Here is a 17,849-nt window from a genome sequence, read left to right on the forward strand (position 1 = left end):
GTGTGTGTGTGTGTGTGTGTGTGTGTGTGTGTGTGTGTGTGTTTGCATGTACACACACAGTGCCTGGCAGCCTCTCCCTCATTTGTTATTCACCTCTCATCTCTCCAATTTGGAGGGTCTTTAATCTGTGTTGAAGATGAGGAGGTAGAATGAAAGTGGTTTTGCCTGCTTTTGTCCCCTCATCACATATCAATCTAACACCTGACGGCACGTTTTGAAAACAGAAGTCGTGTTATTTGCATGGTCTTAGTCTGTTCAGGCTACTACAACAAAAATACCATAGATTGGGGGTTTAAGCAAAAATATTTACTTCTCACCGTTCTGGAGTCTGGGAAGTCGAAGCACAAGGTTTTGATGGGCTCAGTGTTTGGTGGACGGTCCACTTCCAGGATCATAGTCTGCTGTCTTTTTGCTGCATCCTCACATAGAGGAAAAGGAGCTAGAGAGCCTTCTGATTATAAGGGCACTAATTTCATTCATGAAGACTCCAGCCTCCTGACCTAATTACCTCCAAAAGGTCCCACCTCCTAATATAATCACACTGGGGGTTAGGATTTCAACATAAATTATGGAGGGACTCAAGCATTCAGTCTGTTGTAGCATCTTTAGTATTTAGTCACAGTCTACCAAGTCTTGCCTGGGAAAGTAATAGTCTCCTATCTTAAAGCACAGGGAAGAAAATATATATGTTATTTCATAACCAAAGGAAAAAATTACTATAAAGTTGAGACATATTTCTGAGATGAATCTTGCAGTTTATTTCACTGGCGTGTCATGTTATTTCCACTGTAGATTAAGCAATAGGTTAATTAATTAATTAATCACCGGGCTCAGAACTGAGCTTAATACAGTAGAGGAAGCACTTAAAATGTCAGTAAATTGGCAAATTAACAAAAAATTTCTTTCCTGTGCTTGATTTGTAAACTAGTCATAAAAAAATTTAAAAGTTGTTTAATAATAGATTTGAACCAAAAATTATTTAACGCTTATGAGAAGTATTATTAGATCAAGAAAATTTTAATTTGGTGTATATATTCCATTCCTTCCAGATTTGGCGTGTAGAAAACAATGGTAGGATCCAAGTTGACCAAAACTCATATGGTGAATTCTATGGTGGTGACTGCTACATCATACTCTACACCTATCCCAGAGGACAGATTATCTACACGTGGTAAGTTTATATCTGGCAAAAATTTCAGGTTCCACAAGAGCCAGATTTTGCTCCAAGGTATTAAATTCCATGCCTTATGGGGTAGAATTATCCTATAATCACCCCAGTGAGATTTGTATAGCAGGCATATAGTTTTTTTTTTTTTAACATGATTTTGACTATGTTTTGCAACTGCCATCCACAGGCAGCAGAAGTTACATAAAAATGATGCTATCTAGACTAGGAAAAAAGTTTTGATATCCTAAACCAGTAATGTTCTCCTAATGGATATATAATTGAATATCTCATCTCGTATGCAGGCTAACACTGCAACAACAAGTGTCAGGTACCATGTCTTCTTATTGTTAAAATTCACGAGGTCCATCCTAATTGGAACTGTGAAGTTGCAATATGGCAAAACTTCTAGGAGATACAATTTGTGATTCCATTGAGACCTCAATTTGATGCAGTTCTTATTCTTTGTTTCCATTAAATTCACAAAAATAATGGAAAAAATAAATATGCAATTATGTTTTCATCTTACATGGTTTTCCATGATAATTTGAGTTAATTGAAGTCTAAATTTACTTAAATAATTTAGAGTAAATACCAATGCCCTGTTCAAAGAGGAAATGACCAAATGTCTAACCAAGTAATTTATGTACATACACCATGCTGGGATATGTCAAGGGACAGGGATTCTGCATCAAATTATATAATGTGAAATTCTCTAACTTGTTATTAAGTGACATCAGGTAAAAATGGAATATTGCTAAGAAGGCTGGAAAAAAGAAAATAATTCTCAAAAAAGATCTCCAAGTAGAGAAATGTGGGTGTAAGGTACAAAGGCAGGGCAGGATTCTACCTTTCCTTATATGGTGATCACAACCTTTGATAGGTGTATAGAATATACATGCATTCAGTACTCTGCTTACATGGTGACATTTCTTTTTGATGAATCTCACACACAAAGACAGACTCACACCCATCCCTATAGTCTGGTCATGTACCCTGCCCAGTTCCTTGAGTCCAGCCAATTTCAGGAGATAGGATGACACCAAAAGAGTGGTCTGGGAACCGAGGCATCAGTATCTCCTGGGAGCCTCTAAGAAATGTAGACTCTTGTGCCCCACATTTGACCCACTAAGGCAGAACCTGCATTTTAGCAAGGACATCAAGTAATTCATATGCACTTTCGTGACTGACAGGCACTCCCCCAGGCAGTGGTTTAGAACACTGACTATATACTGGAATAACCTGGACAATTTCTCATAATTCCAAATGCCCTCACCCACACTAAATAAATCAAAATCTCAGCTGGGGGGACTCCTGAAATTCTAATCTATATCACCACATCAATGTGAACCACTGCACTCAGGCTCATCTCTAACCCTATAGTCACTCCACATGTTGTCCTAGAAAAATGCATTTAGCTATTTAACTCTGCAGTTAACGTGTCATCTTAATAGCAATCTTTTTGTGAGCAGCATGTTTTCGCTGGCAACATGCCAGATGTTTTCTTTTCCTTGTTTTTTTTTTTTTTTTTCCTTCCAAAAAAAAAGTGGCACAGGGGAGATTAAACAGGTTAAGTAATTTAACTCAAAGTCACAACTGGTAAACCAAAATTTTAAATCTTAATCTATTGGTCTATTTAAGGCCCAAGTGTATCTATACCAGGTAGTTATGTCTTTATTTTGCAATTCCCTTTTCTAAAATTTTAATTCAGAAAAGTGTTTGTGCAACAAAATCATGGCATTTATGGGGTAAATTAATTAGTCCCAGTTAGCTTTTCTTTTACATTTTATTTCATTATCTTCCTGTTAATTATCTGAAAATCATAATTGATTGTGGCACTTAGATCAAATGAAAAAAAGACTAAACAAGTAATGCAAAAAGAGTGCTTTGAAAAATTAACAATTGTAACCCATATAAATGCCTATGTGGCCATATTAAAATAGAATAAATCAGGTTACAAATTTTAAATACTAAACTTAAGTTTTAAATAGTAGCTATTTCTTAAATCATTTGAAAGTGTTTATTGAGCATTTTATGTGCCAAATATTCTGCTAATTTCTGGAGATACAGTGGTGGAAAGAAAAATACAATCTGTGCCTTCAGCAGCTTATACGTAATGAGAAGCAGATAATTAATAGGTATTTTTAGTGCAATATAAAGGATTTTATGTAAGATCAAGCTGAGTGATCTTTGGATAATTAGAAACAGACCCTCTGCCATCCTCCTAGGCTATTAGTAAAAGGCTCTGCTATAGTATGAATATTTGTACCCTCTAAAACTCATGTTGAAACTTAATCTTCAGTGTGGAAGTATTGGGAGATGGGGCCTTTAAGAGGTGATAGCCCTCATGAATGGATAAGTCTATTAATGGATTAATGGGTTATCATGAGAATGGGACCAGTGGCTTTATAAGAAGAGAAAGAAACCTGACCTGGTACACTCAACCCACTCACTGTGTGATGCCTGCACTGCCTCAGGACTCTGTAGAGTCTTTGCCAGCAAGAAAACCCTCACTAGATGTGATCTCTTGACTTTGGACTTCTTAGTCTCCATAACTATAAAAATAAGTTCTTTTTCCTTATAAATTACCCTGTCTCAGGCATTCTGTTATAAGCAAGAGGGAACAATGTAAGACAGGCTTCTAGAAAAAGTGACATTGAAGTGGGACCTAGATAGGCAGACAAATAGGGAAGATGTTTCAAGCAATACAGGAAAAAAGTGTGCTCTAATCTACTTGTCATAAAGTATGGCTGGAACACATTTAGGGGGCAAAAGATAAAACCAGGGAAATTAGAAGGAGCCAAATCGTAAATGGCCTCATAAACCATCCTGAGGAGGACGAACTTTATTTTCAAGATATTGAGTGCCCCTCAGAGACTTTGTATGGGGTGTTATATGATTGGTTTTCATTTCATTTCATTTCACTTCACTTCATTTCATTTCAGACAGAGTCTTGCTCTGCCGCCCAGGCAGGAGTGCAGTGGCACCATCTCCGTTCACTGCAACCTCTGCCTCCCAGGTTCAAGCAACTCTCCTGCCTCAGCCTCCCATGTAGCTGAAATTAGAGGCACACACCACCACGCCTGGCTAATTTTTCGTGTTTTTAGTAGAAATGGTGTTTCACCATGTTGGTCAGTCTGGTCTTGAACTCCTGACCCCAAGTGATTCACTAGTCTCACCCTCCCCAAACTGCTGGGATTACAAGCATGAGCAACCATGCCTAACCTGGTTTTCATTTTAGATAAATTATTCTGATTGGCATCTACAGAATGGATTGGTGGAGGAAGGCTACCAGCAGGAAGACCATTGGGAATGTGTTGCAATAATTCAGCTGAATGATGTGGCCCGAATTGAGTAGTGACAATAGGGAAGGAAAGAATGAGACTGTTTTGCAAGGTGGCAAGTTATTGGCACCAGAAAGACTGTTTATGGGGAATGGAGAAGAAGACAAAGTTGAGAATAACCCCTGGGTTTCTGGTCTGAGGATAAATGGGTAGTGTGTTATTTCCTGAGATTAAAAATCTTAGGAGGAAGACAGGTTTGGCCCACACTGTAACAAAATGCAAAAGGAAAAAGAAGACAATGAGAAGGCACCACATTGTTAATAGTTACTGTCTTTGGAAGGGAATGAAGGAGATGGTCATTTAGTTTTCTTCATTTCAATTCAAAATGTTCAACATTTCTATGGTGAGAACATATATATTTGGGTGATATCAAGAATGTAAATTAGATACTTCAGTCCTTTTGTGAGTCTTTGCCATTTGAAATCATGGATGTTAAGTATGTAAGTTTGTTAGTGTAGTATGGTTTGTGGAACTTCAAAAGCTTCCACAAAGGTAGTGAAGAGGCTTTCAAAAAATAAGCAGTTCCATTGAAGACTGGCTTTCAAATTAAACAACTTTCCAGTTTACGTGATAATTTCAATAAAGGATATAAATAGGTTAACTCCAAGAGGTAGAGTTAAAGGTGAGAAACTAAAATTAAGTCCACTTCTGAATACACACAAATTGGTCTTTCTCAGTTATGAAACCACTTGTATTCTGAAATGAAAGGACAAAAATGTCAGCAATGATCTTTTCTCTAAAACATCAGGTAATTAAAATTGAACAGATGACAATGATCAATCTCTTAAAGTAGTAAATCCAATTTTTATGCAGCACTCATATTTAATGAGCAACAACCACCACAGGTTTATAAAGAAAAAAATATGTCAGAGTATATTGCTTTGTTCAGCATAAGATTTCAAAATTAGAAACAAAGAATGACTGTGTTGCTTCTTGATTGTAGTGGAATTCTTGAATCTGTGTGAATGGAAGTATGATACCTAGGATCAGGAAGAGAGGTTTAAGATGAGTAGATAAGTATTTATTAAGACTGTCAGAAGGCAGAAGCTTAGTTATGTTTTTCAGGTTTGCTAGTTGAAATACTCCAAAAAAATAAAAGGAGCAAAATGAAGACAAAAGTTGGGTAACATTGTCTGTTTGGTGGTTGCATTTCTTCCCTCCAGAATAAAAGCAAAATGGAAAACCACCATTTTTAACAGCAGCTGGAAGCAAGAACTCAGGAAACCACAGATGTGACAAAGACAGATGTGACAGACCTTGCGGTGGCTAGTCATCATGCAGCTCCATGTAACTCCCCACCTAGGTCTCCAGTGCACGCAGAGGTGTTGGTTAGTGCTATAGGCTCATGCAAAATGTAGGCTATTGACATTAAAACACTACATTTTTAGTAGTTTCTTTATTAGGGAAAGTACTTTTTATTTTCTTATCAACATTTGTGTGCATTTTTTTTTTGCACCCCTCTGTAGAACATTTTACATCAACCATTTGCCTATGCTGGTCCAATGGAAAATTCTGTGATAAGATACGTACCCTGTCCCCAGTGTTTTTGGGGGTGTGTGTGTGTGTGTGTGTGTGCTTCCCAAGATAGCAGATTATTTTAATCTGTTCTGAGTAAGGAACAGTTTACTGTCAAAATTTTAGAAGAAAAGATATATCACGTTGGTGCAAAAATAATTGCAGCTTTTGCTGTTACTTTTCATAGCAAAAGTTGCAATTACTTTTGCACCAATCCAATAGTTAACTTTCAAAGTCTAAATCCAAGTTTATTATTCCTGCTGCTAATCACTAGTCGGAAATGGGAAAGCTGGCTAAAAGTAAACAATGCTCAATAAATGCTTTTACTACGTTTGGGGTTTTGTTTTGTTTTCTTTTATTGTCTTCTCCACAAGCTCATCAAACAGCAGATCTCCCACATGTTACAGGTTAAAGTGAGACAGAGTTAACAGCCACAAGCTACCCTAGAGAGAGAGGCTTACAGATGAACTGGACATATTGATTGACTGATCCTTACCTGAGTGCTGGAAGCTTAGCTTCTTGTACAGCCTTATTAATAATTCCTTAAGGTGGGTGGGGCACGGTGCCTCATGCCTATAATCCCAGCACTTTGGGAGGTCTAGGTGGGTGGATCACCTGAGGTCAGGAGATTCAGATCAGCCTGACCAACATAGTGAAACCCTGTCTCTTCTAAAAATACAAAAATTAGCACCTGTAATCCCAGCTACTCGAGAGGCTGAGGCAAGAAAATCGCTTGAACCCAGGAGGCGGAGGTTGCAGTGAGCCTACTTCACACCACTGCACTCTAGCCTGGGTGATGGAGTGAGATCCTGTCTCAAATAATAATACTAATAAATAGTTCCTTATGGAATTGCTAAAATGACAAAATGGGGCCTCTCCATTGTCTACGTCTCATTATTATTTTCTTGATTTTTCTGGGTTCCAGACATTTGGTACATTCTCACCAAATATTCATAGAAAGACAAACTGCCCCTAACATCTAACCTATTATGTTTGGTATTCTCATCTCAGATGGATTATTTTTCACTGTAGAGATGTTTTCTTAAAAATAAGCAGCTCCAACTTGAAATTGGATGAACCTGATTACTTGGCTAAGTTATGTAAGGAGCAAAAGCTCAATTTCTTTAAAAAGGAGGTAAAAATGCGTGCAATAAAATAGATAAAAATAGCCCTGCAATGTACAATTCTAGACAACACATAGGACAATTCAGTGTTAAGAACCTTCACAAAAACAATAGCTTAGCAGCTCATATCATGCTATAACTGTTTCTTCTTGATCTTTAAGATGATCTTAAAACTTAAAGGCAAGGTAATTTATTTCACTTTCATTTCTCTAGGCAAGGAGTAAATGCCACACGAGATGAGCTGACGACATCCGCGTTCCTGACTGTTCAGTTGGATCGGTCCCTCGGAGGACAGGCTGTGCAGGTTGGGATATTTTTAACCCCAAAACTCACACAAGTTACAGTCTTGCTAGCTTAATGGATAGCTATAGCTCCCTCCCAAGTTGGGATAGAAATTTGACTTTTTCTTGATAGGAACTATGTTTTCAGTTTGAAATTCAAATATTCCTACTCTCACTCCAAACTAGTTCTCTCAGATTTTGGAAAGGAGGTAGCAAACAAACACAAAAACAAAAAACTATCAACAGATTTAAGATCCCAAAAGAATCTTCCCATTAGAATCATACCCTGTCAGTGATAGTTGCTTGACATTAAAACTGTTTTACCTTTATTATTGTTTCCAGCTGTTGTTTAACAGAAGAGGTAGGCAGATTAATGCCTCCAAGGTGTTCGTGTCCTAATCCTTAGAAACTGCAAGTGTGTTATGTTACAAAGCAAAGGAGCGTTAAGGTCGGAGATGGAGTTACGGTTGCTCATCAGCAGATCTTAAACTAGGGAGATAATCTGGGATTACTGGTGGGCCTAGTGTAATCACCATGGTCCTTATAAGTAAAACAGAAAGCCAGATTCTGTTTGGGGAACAGTCAGCATGGGGAAGACTCAACCAGTGATTATTAGCTTTCAGGATAGAGGGAACAATTATATATTATATAGTTGCAAACTCCTAGAAGGAGGATATTGAATGTTCCCAACACAAAGAAATGATAAATGTTTGAGATGATAGTATGCTAGTTACCCTAATCTGATCACTATACACTGTATGTATCTCATAAATATCTACAATTATTATTAGTCAGTTAAAAAATAAAATTTAAAAAAAGAAGATGGAAGAGATGCCCCAGCAAAGGAATATGGGCAACCTCTAGAAGGCAGAAAAAGCAAAGAATGGATTAGTTCCTAGAGCCTCTAGAAGGGACTATAGCCCTGTAATAGCTTGGTTTTAGCCCCATGACTAAATTGTCATTCCAGATTTTAGCCCAGTGATTAAATTAGCTCCATAACTCATTTCAGACTTCTGACCTCCAGAACCGTAAGATGATAAATTTGTGTTTTTTAAGCCACAAAATCATGGTAATTTGTTAGATCAGCAATGGGAAATAAATACAACAGTACAGAACAAGCACAGATTAACAATTCTAATTAATAGGTAGAAAATAGAAGCATTTTCTTATACTCTCAAATCTTAAACAGGCGTAAGTTATGTTTTGCACAAATATACATAAATAAACCTTGATGAAGTAGCATGAGTCCTTATCTTCCCTTTAGGTACCAGAATCTTTACTGAAACAAATTCCCACACCCAAAAGTGAGGAAGGAAGTGGTGGAGAGAGAGAAAGAATGAACAGAAGTGGGGGAGGGACAAAGAGAAAAGGTAGGGAGAAAAGACAGGGAAGGAGAGGGAAGAGACGAGAGGGAAATCATGGAGGAAGAAATGAGATGGCTAAGAAGGAGGAGAGAATAGGAAGGGCAAGAGAGAGGATGGTGTGAGAGAGAGGAGAGATGTATTTTTTTTATTTGGGTATTTCTGAAATTACTTGTCGAGAGTGACTGAATCCAAAATCAAAATGAAAATTTCATGTAATTATAAATGAGTCAACTTTTTAGTGTATCTAACTTATCTATCTATCATATCTATATCTAGAGACAGAGAGAGAGATTAAAATAAAGAAAAAGGAGCAGGAAGAGATACTATGCTGCTTTATTATAAAACTTTAAATGTTATACAATGTCAGACAATATCGGTGTCTAGCTCTAGATTTCCTCACTGTGTTTAAGAGACTGCTGTTTCTAGCCTGGCTCAACATTCTGTTCTCTTTTCTCAAGTTCAGCTGCTCCTCCTTTTATATTTGTGGTGGAGTATCTGCTACTTGTTTCATGAAAAAGTTTCATGAAAAAGTTACCATGAAAAAGTTTTGATCTTTGTTTATTTAATTCCTTACCACATAACTGACATACAGACTTCAGGGAGACCTGAGTTTCCTCTAGTGTGCTCCAATGTGTCTCTGTTTTCTTGTTCATTCTGAGAGAGGGCACTTGCTTGTTCCTTGTCCTTACAGCTAGCTTAAGGTTTTTCTCTCTCTCTCTCTCTCATTCCCTGTCTCTTCCCTAGCTGGAGCTGCACACACTGCTGCCTGTTTTCTGCCTGCCTGTTTTCTTTGGCTAGTTTTTGAGAAGGCATCTGCTCCCATGTGGTAGGAAAAGATATTACAGACTATAGTTCAAACTGAAAGCGGGTGTTTACTTGGCCGGTGCAGTGATGTTTCTGATACAGCAACATCAAACATTCCCTTCACATGATTGTGCCTGTTTAACTTCCTCATTCCTGATGTCAAGAGACCTAAGATTCTATGTGGTATAAAAGGGCTTTCCTATCTTTATGTGTGTAATTGCTTATTTAAATGTAATAATTAAATGGAGCAGCAAGTCAGACGCTTTAGAACATAAAGTATTAAGATGTGGAGGCTGAAGTTGGTCTTCCATTTGGTTTCCTTTCCATCTTGGTAAGAGTTAGTATATACATAAAACAAGTTAAATCTAAATTTAAAGGTGCATATTAATTTTCAAAAACAAATTAACTTGCTAATTTTTAATTAAATTAAGATAATTGAATTCTTTAAATGCACTTAGTGCTATGCAATTTACTTGATCTTTAAGGTATGCCTTACCAAACTATTAAAAAACTTTGAAGACATGCATTGTCTTACATATTTCATAGTACTATATTTGATACACTAGATTAATGAATTCCCATGAATCCTAAATTGACAACAAAATGGTAATTTTTAGTTTAATCACTAGATGGCAGTAGCTTACAATAATGCATTAAAAAAACTAAAGTCCTGTATTGCGGTTTTAAACGCTACTTTGTAGAATATATTAACCATACTGAACATCTTTTTTTTTTCTTTCTTATTCTCCTTTGACAGTAAGGGATGGGACTTAATCAGTGGTTCCATTTCTCTCGTGTTGGCAATTTAAGTTTTCTCCATGTCATGTGAAATGCTAAGCCAACAGTTTCAGGTATTTGCGTGACTATAACTGACAAAACATGTCCATAATTTGCTGCTCACTTATTTGGATGCCTACTAATTGAAATATATTTGCGAAGTCAATTATTTCCAATGCCTCTGTGCCTTCCTATAATGGTACATGCATCAGGGTTCCCATTCACCTGGCTTCTAGACTCAAAAAAAAAAAAAAAAAAAAAAAAAAAAAAAAAAGAAAAGAAAAGACAGACCAGGGGAAGTGAGACAACTCAATTTTAGCATAGGGCAGAACAAATGAAAACAGTTGGAGACTGACATGAAATTTGAACTCTTTATGTAAATGCATCAATAGTTTGTTTGAGAAATCAGAAATTCTAATCCAGCATTTGGGGTTAATAAATAAAAATCAAGCAAATAATTTCCCTCCCCCCCTTTTTTTTTGCAATTTCCTTATCCTAAAAAGTAGTATTTTTAAGTACTAAAAGGTAGTCTTGGCTTATATTAAGCATATTCACTATTACATTTCTATAGGTAAGAAAACATATTGTTTATTTTTGGCAGTTTTAATGCTTGCATAGAATCTTTGTGTATGCATAATTCTTTTATTTTACAAATGCAGAGATAAAAATAATGAGTATGATCTGGGGTCATCTTAAGTTGTGAAGCATTTGAATGCACATCTCTTAACCTTCTGAATCAAATCCAAAACACACAAGACCCTAGTACATCTGCAAATATCTGTAAGTGTTACTGGCGCCCTTGAAAGAGGAGTAATTTTCACATAAGGTCACAGACACCAGCACTTTGGTGTTATCTTTTCTCTTTTGGAGATGTAGATGAGCAAACTTACATCTTCATACTTTTCAAAAGCAGAAAGTATTGCGGCATGGTGATGTTTCCCTGACAAGAAACTACTCAGGGACACGGTGCCTAGGGTAACAACAGATTCTTAAGTCCAAATGGAAAACTGACTATCATTAGCCTATATTTTCTGTTAATCATTATTCCTCCTGCTCTTAACTTTTTATTTTTTGTTTTATTTTCAAAAATAAAAAATAAGAATACCTTTAGAACTAAAACATTCTTTCATAGCACTCTTAATTATATTTCTTTTATTCTTCTCCCCCATCAGATCCGAGTCTCCCAAGGCAAAGAGCCTGTTCACCTGCTGAGTTTGTTCAAAGACAAACCGCTCATTATTTACAAGAATGGAACATCAAAGAAAGGAGGTCAGGCACCTGCTCCCCCTACACGTCTCTTTCAAGTCCGGAGAAACCTGGCATCTATCACCAGAATTGTAGAGGTAATGTCACACATTCCATAAAACATGCCCTAGTAATGGACTTCCCAATGGACCTGAGCCATCAGTAAATACTAGACTTTTGGCAAGTAAACTCCCTTCATTTCTATAAGTAATCCACTGTTCAAAATTTTAAAAACACTAAAAACAGGAGAGTTAAGTAAAAAGTAAAACTCCAGATACCAGGCCTCTCATTTTTCAGTTGCAATGAACCCAAACAAATGAATTTTAAGAATACTATTACAAATTAGCTGTCAAAATCATGAGGCTGCTTAAGCTCCATCCTGAAAGGCCTGAGGTGGATGGATCACGGGTGATGGTCAGGTGACCGACCACAATGGAGAAATTGTAGAGGAAAGGCCCTCGTTTGCACAAGTGCAACAAATATGGGAGGCATGTCCTGCCACATTGGACCAGAACTGTAACTTAACTGGCCCAATGAGCTGTTTCTGACTGCTTCTGGGAGAGAAATCAAACCCCATGCAATGGTGCCACAAGATAAGAAGACCTTCAGGTATAGACAAGGCCAGCCTGCCCAGGTTTTTAAATGGCTGAGTGCTTTGACCTTAGGACAATCCTGTTATACCTTATCACCATTGAAAGCCCAGTCGCCTCGGTCACCATTGAAATCCAAGTCTCCCCCATCACTCTTACACTGCCTAGCAGACTCCACATATCAAGTCCGGAGCTCTTCCCAGCCTTCCCCTCCATACAAGCCAATCAGCAGACCCGTTAAGCCCGGGTTGATCATCTCATCCCTCCACCTGCAACTTCTCTAAGCCTCCCTCTGCCTGCACCTGATTTCTCTAAGTCTGTCCTCTGAGGACAGATTCCCCTGCAGCGTTCCCTAGTGGAAGTTGTGTTTTCCCAAGGCCCACTTACCATGGCCTCAGGATAGGGCTGGACAAGTTCCCTCCCTGCTGACTCTTACCTCTTGGATTTTATCTTGCCTCTCTCCTTTTTAATCAGACTTTCCCTACTCCAGACCTCTTGTGCTCTCATAGACTGAACTGCCTGTCCTTGCCCTCTTCTTTGATGGCTTCAGCCATTGTCTCACTATTTCCATCTCTCTGGCTTCTCTCTTCCAGCAGTCTTTTCCTTGACTGCATTTCATCTCACATTCACATGGTCCTAGACTACATTTTGCCATTTGCAGTAACTATAGCTCCTCAGAAATTTGTTCCAGTCATCTAATCAATGACAACTGTCTCCTGTCCTTTGGCCCCTTTTCTCCAGAATGCACATTCTGACAATTCTCTAGGCCTATAGCTGAATCCATGAACGCTCTGGCTCCTTCACACCCCATCCTTCATGTCCTCCTTTCTCCCGAGATCCCCAGCACCCACTTCTCTCTACTGATAACTCTGATTCAGAGTTCACAGAGAAGATAAATTTTGTTTAAATCACCTTATCCACTCCCCTGCAATTTCATCAATTTGTCTGCATCTGTATATATATTCTCTTTCCCTCCTTTTTTATGAAATAGATATCAAATTTTTATCTACATTTTTAAGTTCATAAATATATTAGCAATTTCCATATAATAAAGTATCTTATAAGTGAATAATATATACTATTATCCATAAATTAGCAATGAATAATATATTTGTGTAAAGTGATATATCAATAAGTTATTTATTAAATGTTTATTACATAGCCTATGGCTCCTATCTAAGGCCCAATTCCTCCCCTGCCCATCTGGCCAACAAATTCTATCCAGGATCCCTTCCTCTCTTGCTTTCCTAAGGAATCTCCTGGATTTCCGTCTTTCCCGTGCATTTATTCTGCTTCTAGTTCATCGTGATTGCAGGCAGTAATCTCCTGTCATTTCTGTATCATCAATTTATTTTTCTATCTGGAATCATTTACTTTGAACTACAAAGATGGCTGTAACAAAAACCTCCTGTCATTTCTTTAAAAACTGTGTCTTGACCTTGACCATGACCTTCTCCAGCTACTACATCATTTCTCTGTCCTTCTTAAGAGAACATATTATTGAAAGGTTTGTCTTAAGTGTTTTCACTCACTCACTATGCCTACTTTTTAAAGCCAGTTCTCTCTAAAGCCACCTCAATCAGGTGTCCATCCCACTAGTCCACTGAAACGGTTTTTATCTAGTTTGCCAATGACCTCCCCCATGCCACAATCAAAGGTCACTTCTCTGATCTCATTTTTCTCAGCCTCCCACTAGCATTTGCCAGTCAGCTTTCCCAGGTTTATTGAACACTTCTTTTTTCACTAGGTGAACGTATCCCCACACTTACTTACCATGGTTTCTTCCTAACCTACTGGCCACTCCTCCTGGGGTCGTTTGCTGGGTTTTCCTCTTCTGCTTGAACTCTAAGTCCTTGGGCGCTCCAAGCCTCAGCCTTGGCCCTTTCACCATGGTCTCATTCAGTCATATGGTTTAAATGCTGGCATATGTATTGATCTCATCCAGAACCTTCTGTACACACCTTCTGTGTTTAATTATGACTACTTTTTTGACATTTAAAAACTATGACATTTAAACACACATTAACTATGAGCATTCTCAGTTGATTTCAGATGGGAAAGTCAACCAAAATGCACCATTGTTACATTCTGATCTCTTCCCCAGTGGGTATTCCTTTATGAGACCTCATCAGCTGCTTGCAGTGCATCTCTTTACCTCCCTGCAGCCTCTCAAACCAGATTTCACATTCCTAGCCTCTCTAAAATGCACCAGTCAAGATCATTTTACAACTCTTCCTGTCTTCTTTTCCTGGCAGGCTACGGCTTTATAAAGGTTCTGTTTTAGATCTCATTTCCTGATCTCACAACAGTCTAGGCACGGGTCTCTTGTCACCTTCTATCCATCATCCTGGCTCTTTCCTCTGTACCCATAATGAGATGTATAGATTAGAAATTGGAGGCTCGGGAAGCTAGACTTGGTTCCTGTAATTCTCCACCATCACATCTGATAGATTTCTTGGAGCTTGGTCTGTGAGGCCTCCTTCCTGCTGGGAGAGGAATTTAACCATTTTCCTGAATTTTCCCAATTCCTGGACATGCCTTTAAAACTTCCAACAGCCACTCCTTCCTCCTCTTGTGGTCTCTCCTTGGAAAGCCTCCTGACAAACCTGGTGAAATTCAACTCTCCACATTGTGGATGCCTTAATCCTGGCAGTTCAGTGTGGTTGGCCAAGCAGCACCATTTGGCACAGCACATCACCCCTGTCTTCTTAAAGCATTTTCCTCATTTGCCTCAAGATCACTACACTCTCTTGTTTTCCTCCCTCTCAGCTGCTCCCCTCAGTCTTGCTTTCTGGTTCTTCTTCCTCTTTCTGGAATCACACATCATACTTGTTCCACAATTATGCAGAAAGTCATACCAGTGACATAGTACCACAGTCATATGTTCAGAAGGTTCTCATAGTGATGGACACAGAGTCATAAATTCACAAGTGACACAGACCACAGTGCTCCTACTCTAAGGTTTAAAACACCATGGAGGTATCCCAGAGCTGCCTTGATTTAATTTCCTGGGATAGGGCAGAAGGCTATGGATGCTTTGCCACAGTCACAGTTTCTGGGACATGTTTATTGAGGGAGCAGCAATGAATTTTAATCACTGTTTTATTTTTCTTCATATTTCCAGGTTGATGTTGATGCAAATTTACTGAATTCTAACGATGCTTTTTTCCTGAAACTGCCACAAAATAGTGGCTACATCTGGATAGGAAAAGGTGCTAGCCAGGAGGAGGAGAAGGGAGCAGAGTATGTAGCAGGTGTCCTCAAGTGCAAAACCTCAAGGATCCAAGAAGGCAAGGAACCAGGTGTGTGCTGTGGGGCCAAGGGCACTAACTAGAATATATATTGATATGATGGCTAATCATCCTTTTTTCACCAAAAAGTCACTTTCTAAAGACTTATAAGGGTTAACACTCTCTCCATTAGTTGGGGTTGGTGATGGTACCTGATTTCTTTAAGTAACTTCTCAACATTGATGTCAAAGTGAGATAATGTTTGTTCATGTAAAGCAATAGCAAGCATATGTCCCTGAAAATGCACTGGATGACTGAGTGTGTTTTCCACAGAGGAGTTCTGGAATTCCCTTGGAGGGAAAAAAGACTACCAGACCTCACCACTACTAGAAATCCAGGCTGAAGATCATCCACCTCGGCTTTACGGCTGCTCTAACAAAACTGGAAGATTCATTGTAAGTGTCTTTAAACAGTGGGATAGAACCTAACAATGCTGGGAGGGGCATTACCATGTGGCTCTGACACTGTCAGACGTGCTATTGTTTTGAATCTCAGTTTCAGCCTGCCTGCAAACCATGCTCTACACAGGCTGTTTTTTTTTTTACTTTTATTTTAAGTTCAAGGGTAAATGTGTAGGTTCATTACATAGGTAAACTTGTGTCATGGGGGTTTGTCGTACTGATTATTTCATCACCCAGGTATTAGGCCTAGTATCCATTAGCTATTTTTCCTCATCCTCTCCTTCCTCCCACCCTTCACCCTTTGATAGGCCCCAGTGTATGCTGTTCCCCTCTATGTGCCCACGTGTTCTCATCATTTAACTCCTACTTACAAGTGAGAACATGCAGTATTTGGTTTTCTGTTCCTTACACAAGGTATTTTTAAGGGATAATGATGTAATGAAAGTGAAAGCATTAATACTGTTATGTCCAATATAGATCAAGCTGCTCTTAAAAATACCAGCTACTTTACACCTCTGTGAGCATGCAGTTGCTGTATGAATATGTATGTGGTTGGATTTCTTAATTTAATAATTTGGCATTTTCTATGGGCAGCAATTGTTGTTTCTGATCAAACTATGTAAATTTTACAAGTCAATTTCCCAGCTGAGAAAAAATTTTCACCATGTTGACTGAATTAAAAACATTATGGAAATATGATCATTGGGCAAAATCACAGAAAGCTATATATGCAGTTGCAAATTAACTGAAATCAACAGGAATGATTCATTCCATAGTCATTTACAGGCTTTGACTTCTAGTCAATCAGAAGTAAAGTTAGAAGTATGTGTATACATGTCTTAGTTCAAGCTACTATAACAAAAATCCCATTAACTGTGTGGTTGAAACCACAAACATTTATTTTTCACAGTTCTGAAGGCTGGGAAGTCCACGATCGAGGCACCAGCAGATCTGACGTCTGGTGAGGGACCACTTTCTAGTCTCCTTGTGTCCTCACATGGCCAAGAGAGCAAGCTCTAGTCTCATTCTTTCCTTATAAGGACACTAAGCAGGGGCACTGCACCCTCATGGCCTCGTGAACCTAATTACCTCCCAAAGGCCCCACCTCCTACTACCATGCTACTGGAGTTAACAAGGAATTCTGGGGGAAACAAACATGCAATACAAAACAATACAAGAGCGATTTTACACTGCACTCTGGAATATCCTGGACCACAGCCTCTCACCTCAGTTTCAAAAAAAATGTTATACTCTGTTTGATGTACTAAGTTTTCGGTAAATTTTTCATTTAAAGAATTAATTCCTCTTTTATATAAAATTTGATCTACAGATTTTGGTCAACATGTCCTAGTGAATGAATGCAAACTTTATTTTTCAGCACAGGAAAGAAAATTTCCCATGTACTTTGCCAGATACTTTGATTACTAGAAATAAAATTATTTGAGATGAAGTGGTTCAAGTCCCACTTGCAGCTTATAAATGATTTGACCTACAAGTTAAAGATTTAAGCAGTGCATTGAGATAAATACTTGGTTGCTATATACAACAATTTGTTCACCTACTTTACAGGAAATCCCTGACCTTGTTATATTTTATAGATTTGTCATCAGAAAAATCTGCCATTTTATTGTTTTGACTGTTAACTTGATATTGCATCCAAGCAACTTATATTTTAGCATATGCTTCTGCAATTTCCTATTAGCATTATTTATCAACATTGCTATAAATAAGTTGTTTGTTTCCAAGAAAGATATGTTTTACAAAAATAAATACCGAGCCTTTGTTCTCAGTTGGGTTTTAAAAAAATCTGTTAGTTTTTGGCTTTTTGTTATGCACTTATATTAGCCTTTAGGAGAAATATACATTTCCTCTGCAGCAATTCACTTTCTTGTTTGATATCTGGAACCCCTTCTGCTCTCTTCATAGTTTAAGGAAAAGGATTATTGCTA

General features: G+C 38.1%; 1 protein-coding gene across 1 annotated transcript in view; it reads left to right on the top strand.

Annotated features, from left to right (window-relative positions):
• SCIN (scinderin) overlaps window positions 1-15,894 on the top strand; it is a gene marked incomplete at its 3' end in the record, with an annotated part of 79,215 nt that extends 63,321 nt beyond the window's left edge. The window contains exons 9-13 of the mRNA XM_017525236.2: window positions 1,050-1,171; window positions 7,362-7,452; window positions 11,547-11,717; window positions 15,334-15,511; window positions 15,773-15,894. Coding sequence (XP_017380725.2) covers window positions 1,050-1,171; window positions 7,362-7,452; window positions 11,547-11,717; window positions 15,334-15,511; window positions 15,773-15,894 — 684 coding nt within the window. The remainder of the gene's footprint in view (window positions 1-1,049; window positions 1,172-7,361; window positions 7,453-11,546; window positions 11,718-15,333; window positions 15,512-15,772) is intronic.
• Window positions 15,895-17,849: the final 1,955 nt, after the last annotated feature.

Source organism: Cebus imitator, unplaced genomic scaffold (assembly GCF_001604975.1).
Source record: "Cebus imitator isolate Cc_AM_T3 unplaced genomic scaffold, Cebus_imitator-1.0 Scaffold37, whole genome shotgun sequence".
NCBI classification, from domain to species: domain Eukaryota; kingdom Metazoa; phylum Chordata; class Mammalia; order Primates; family Cebidae; genus Cebus; species Cebus imitator.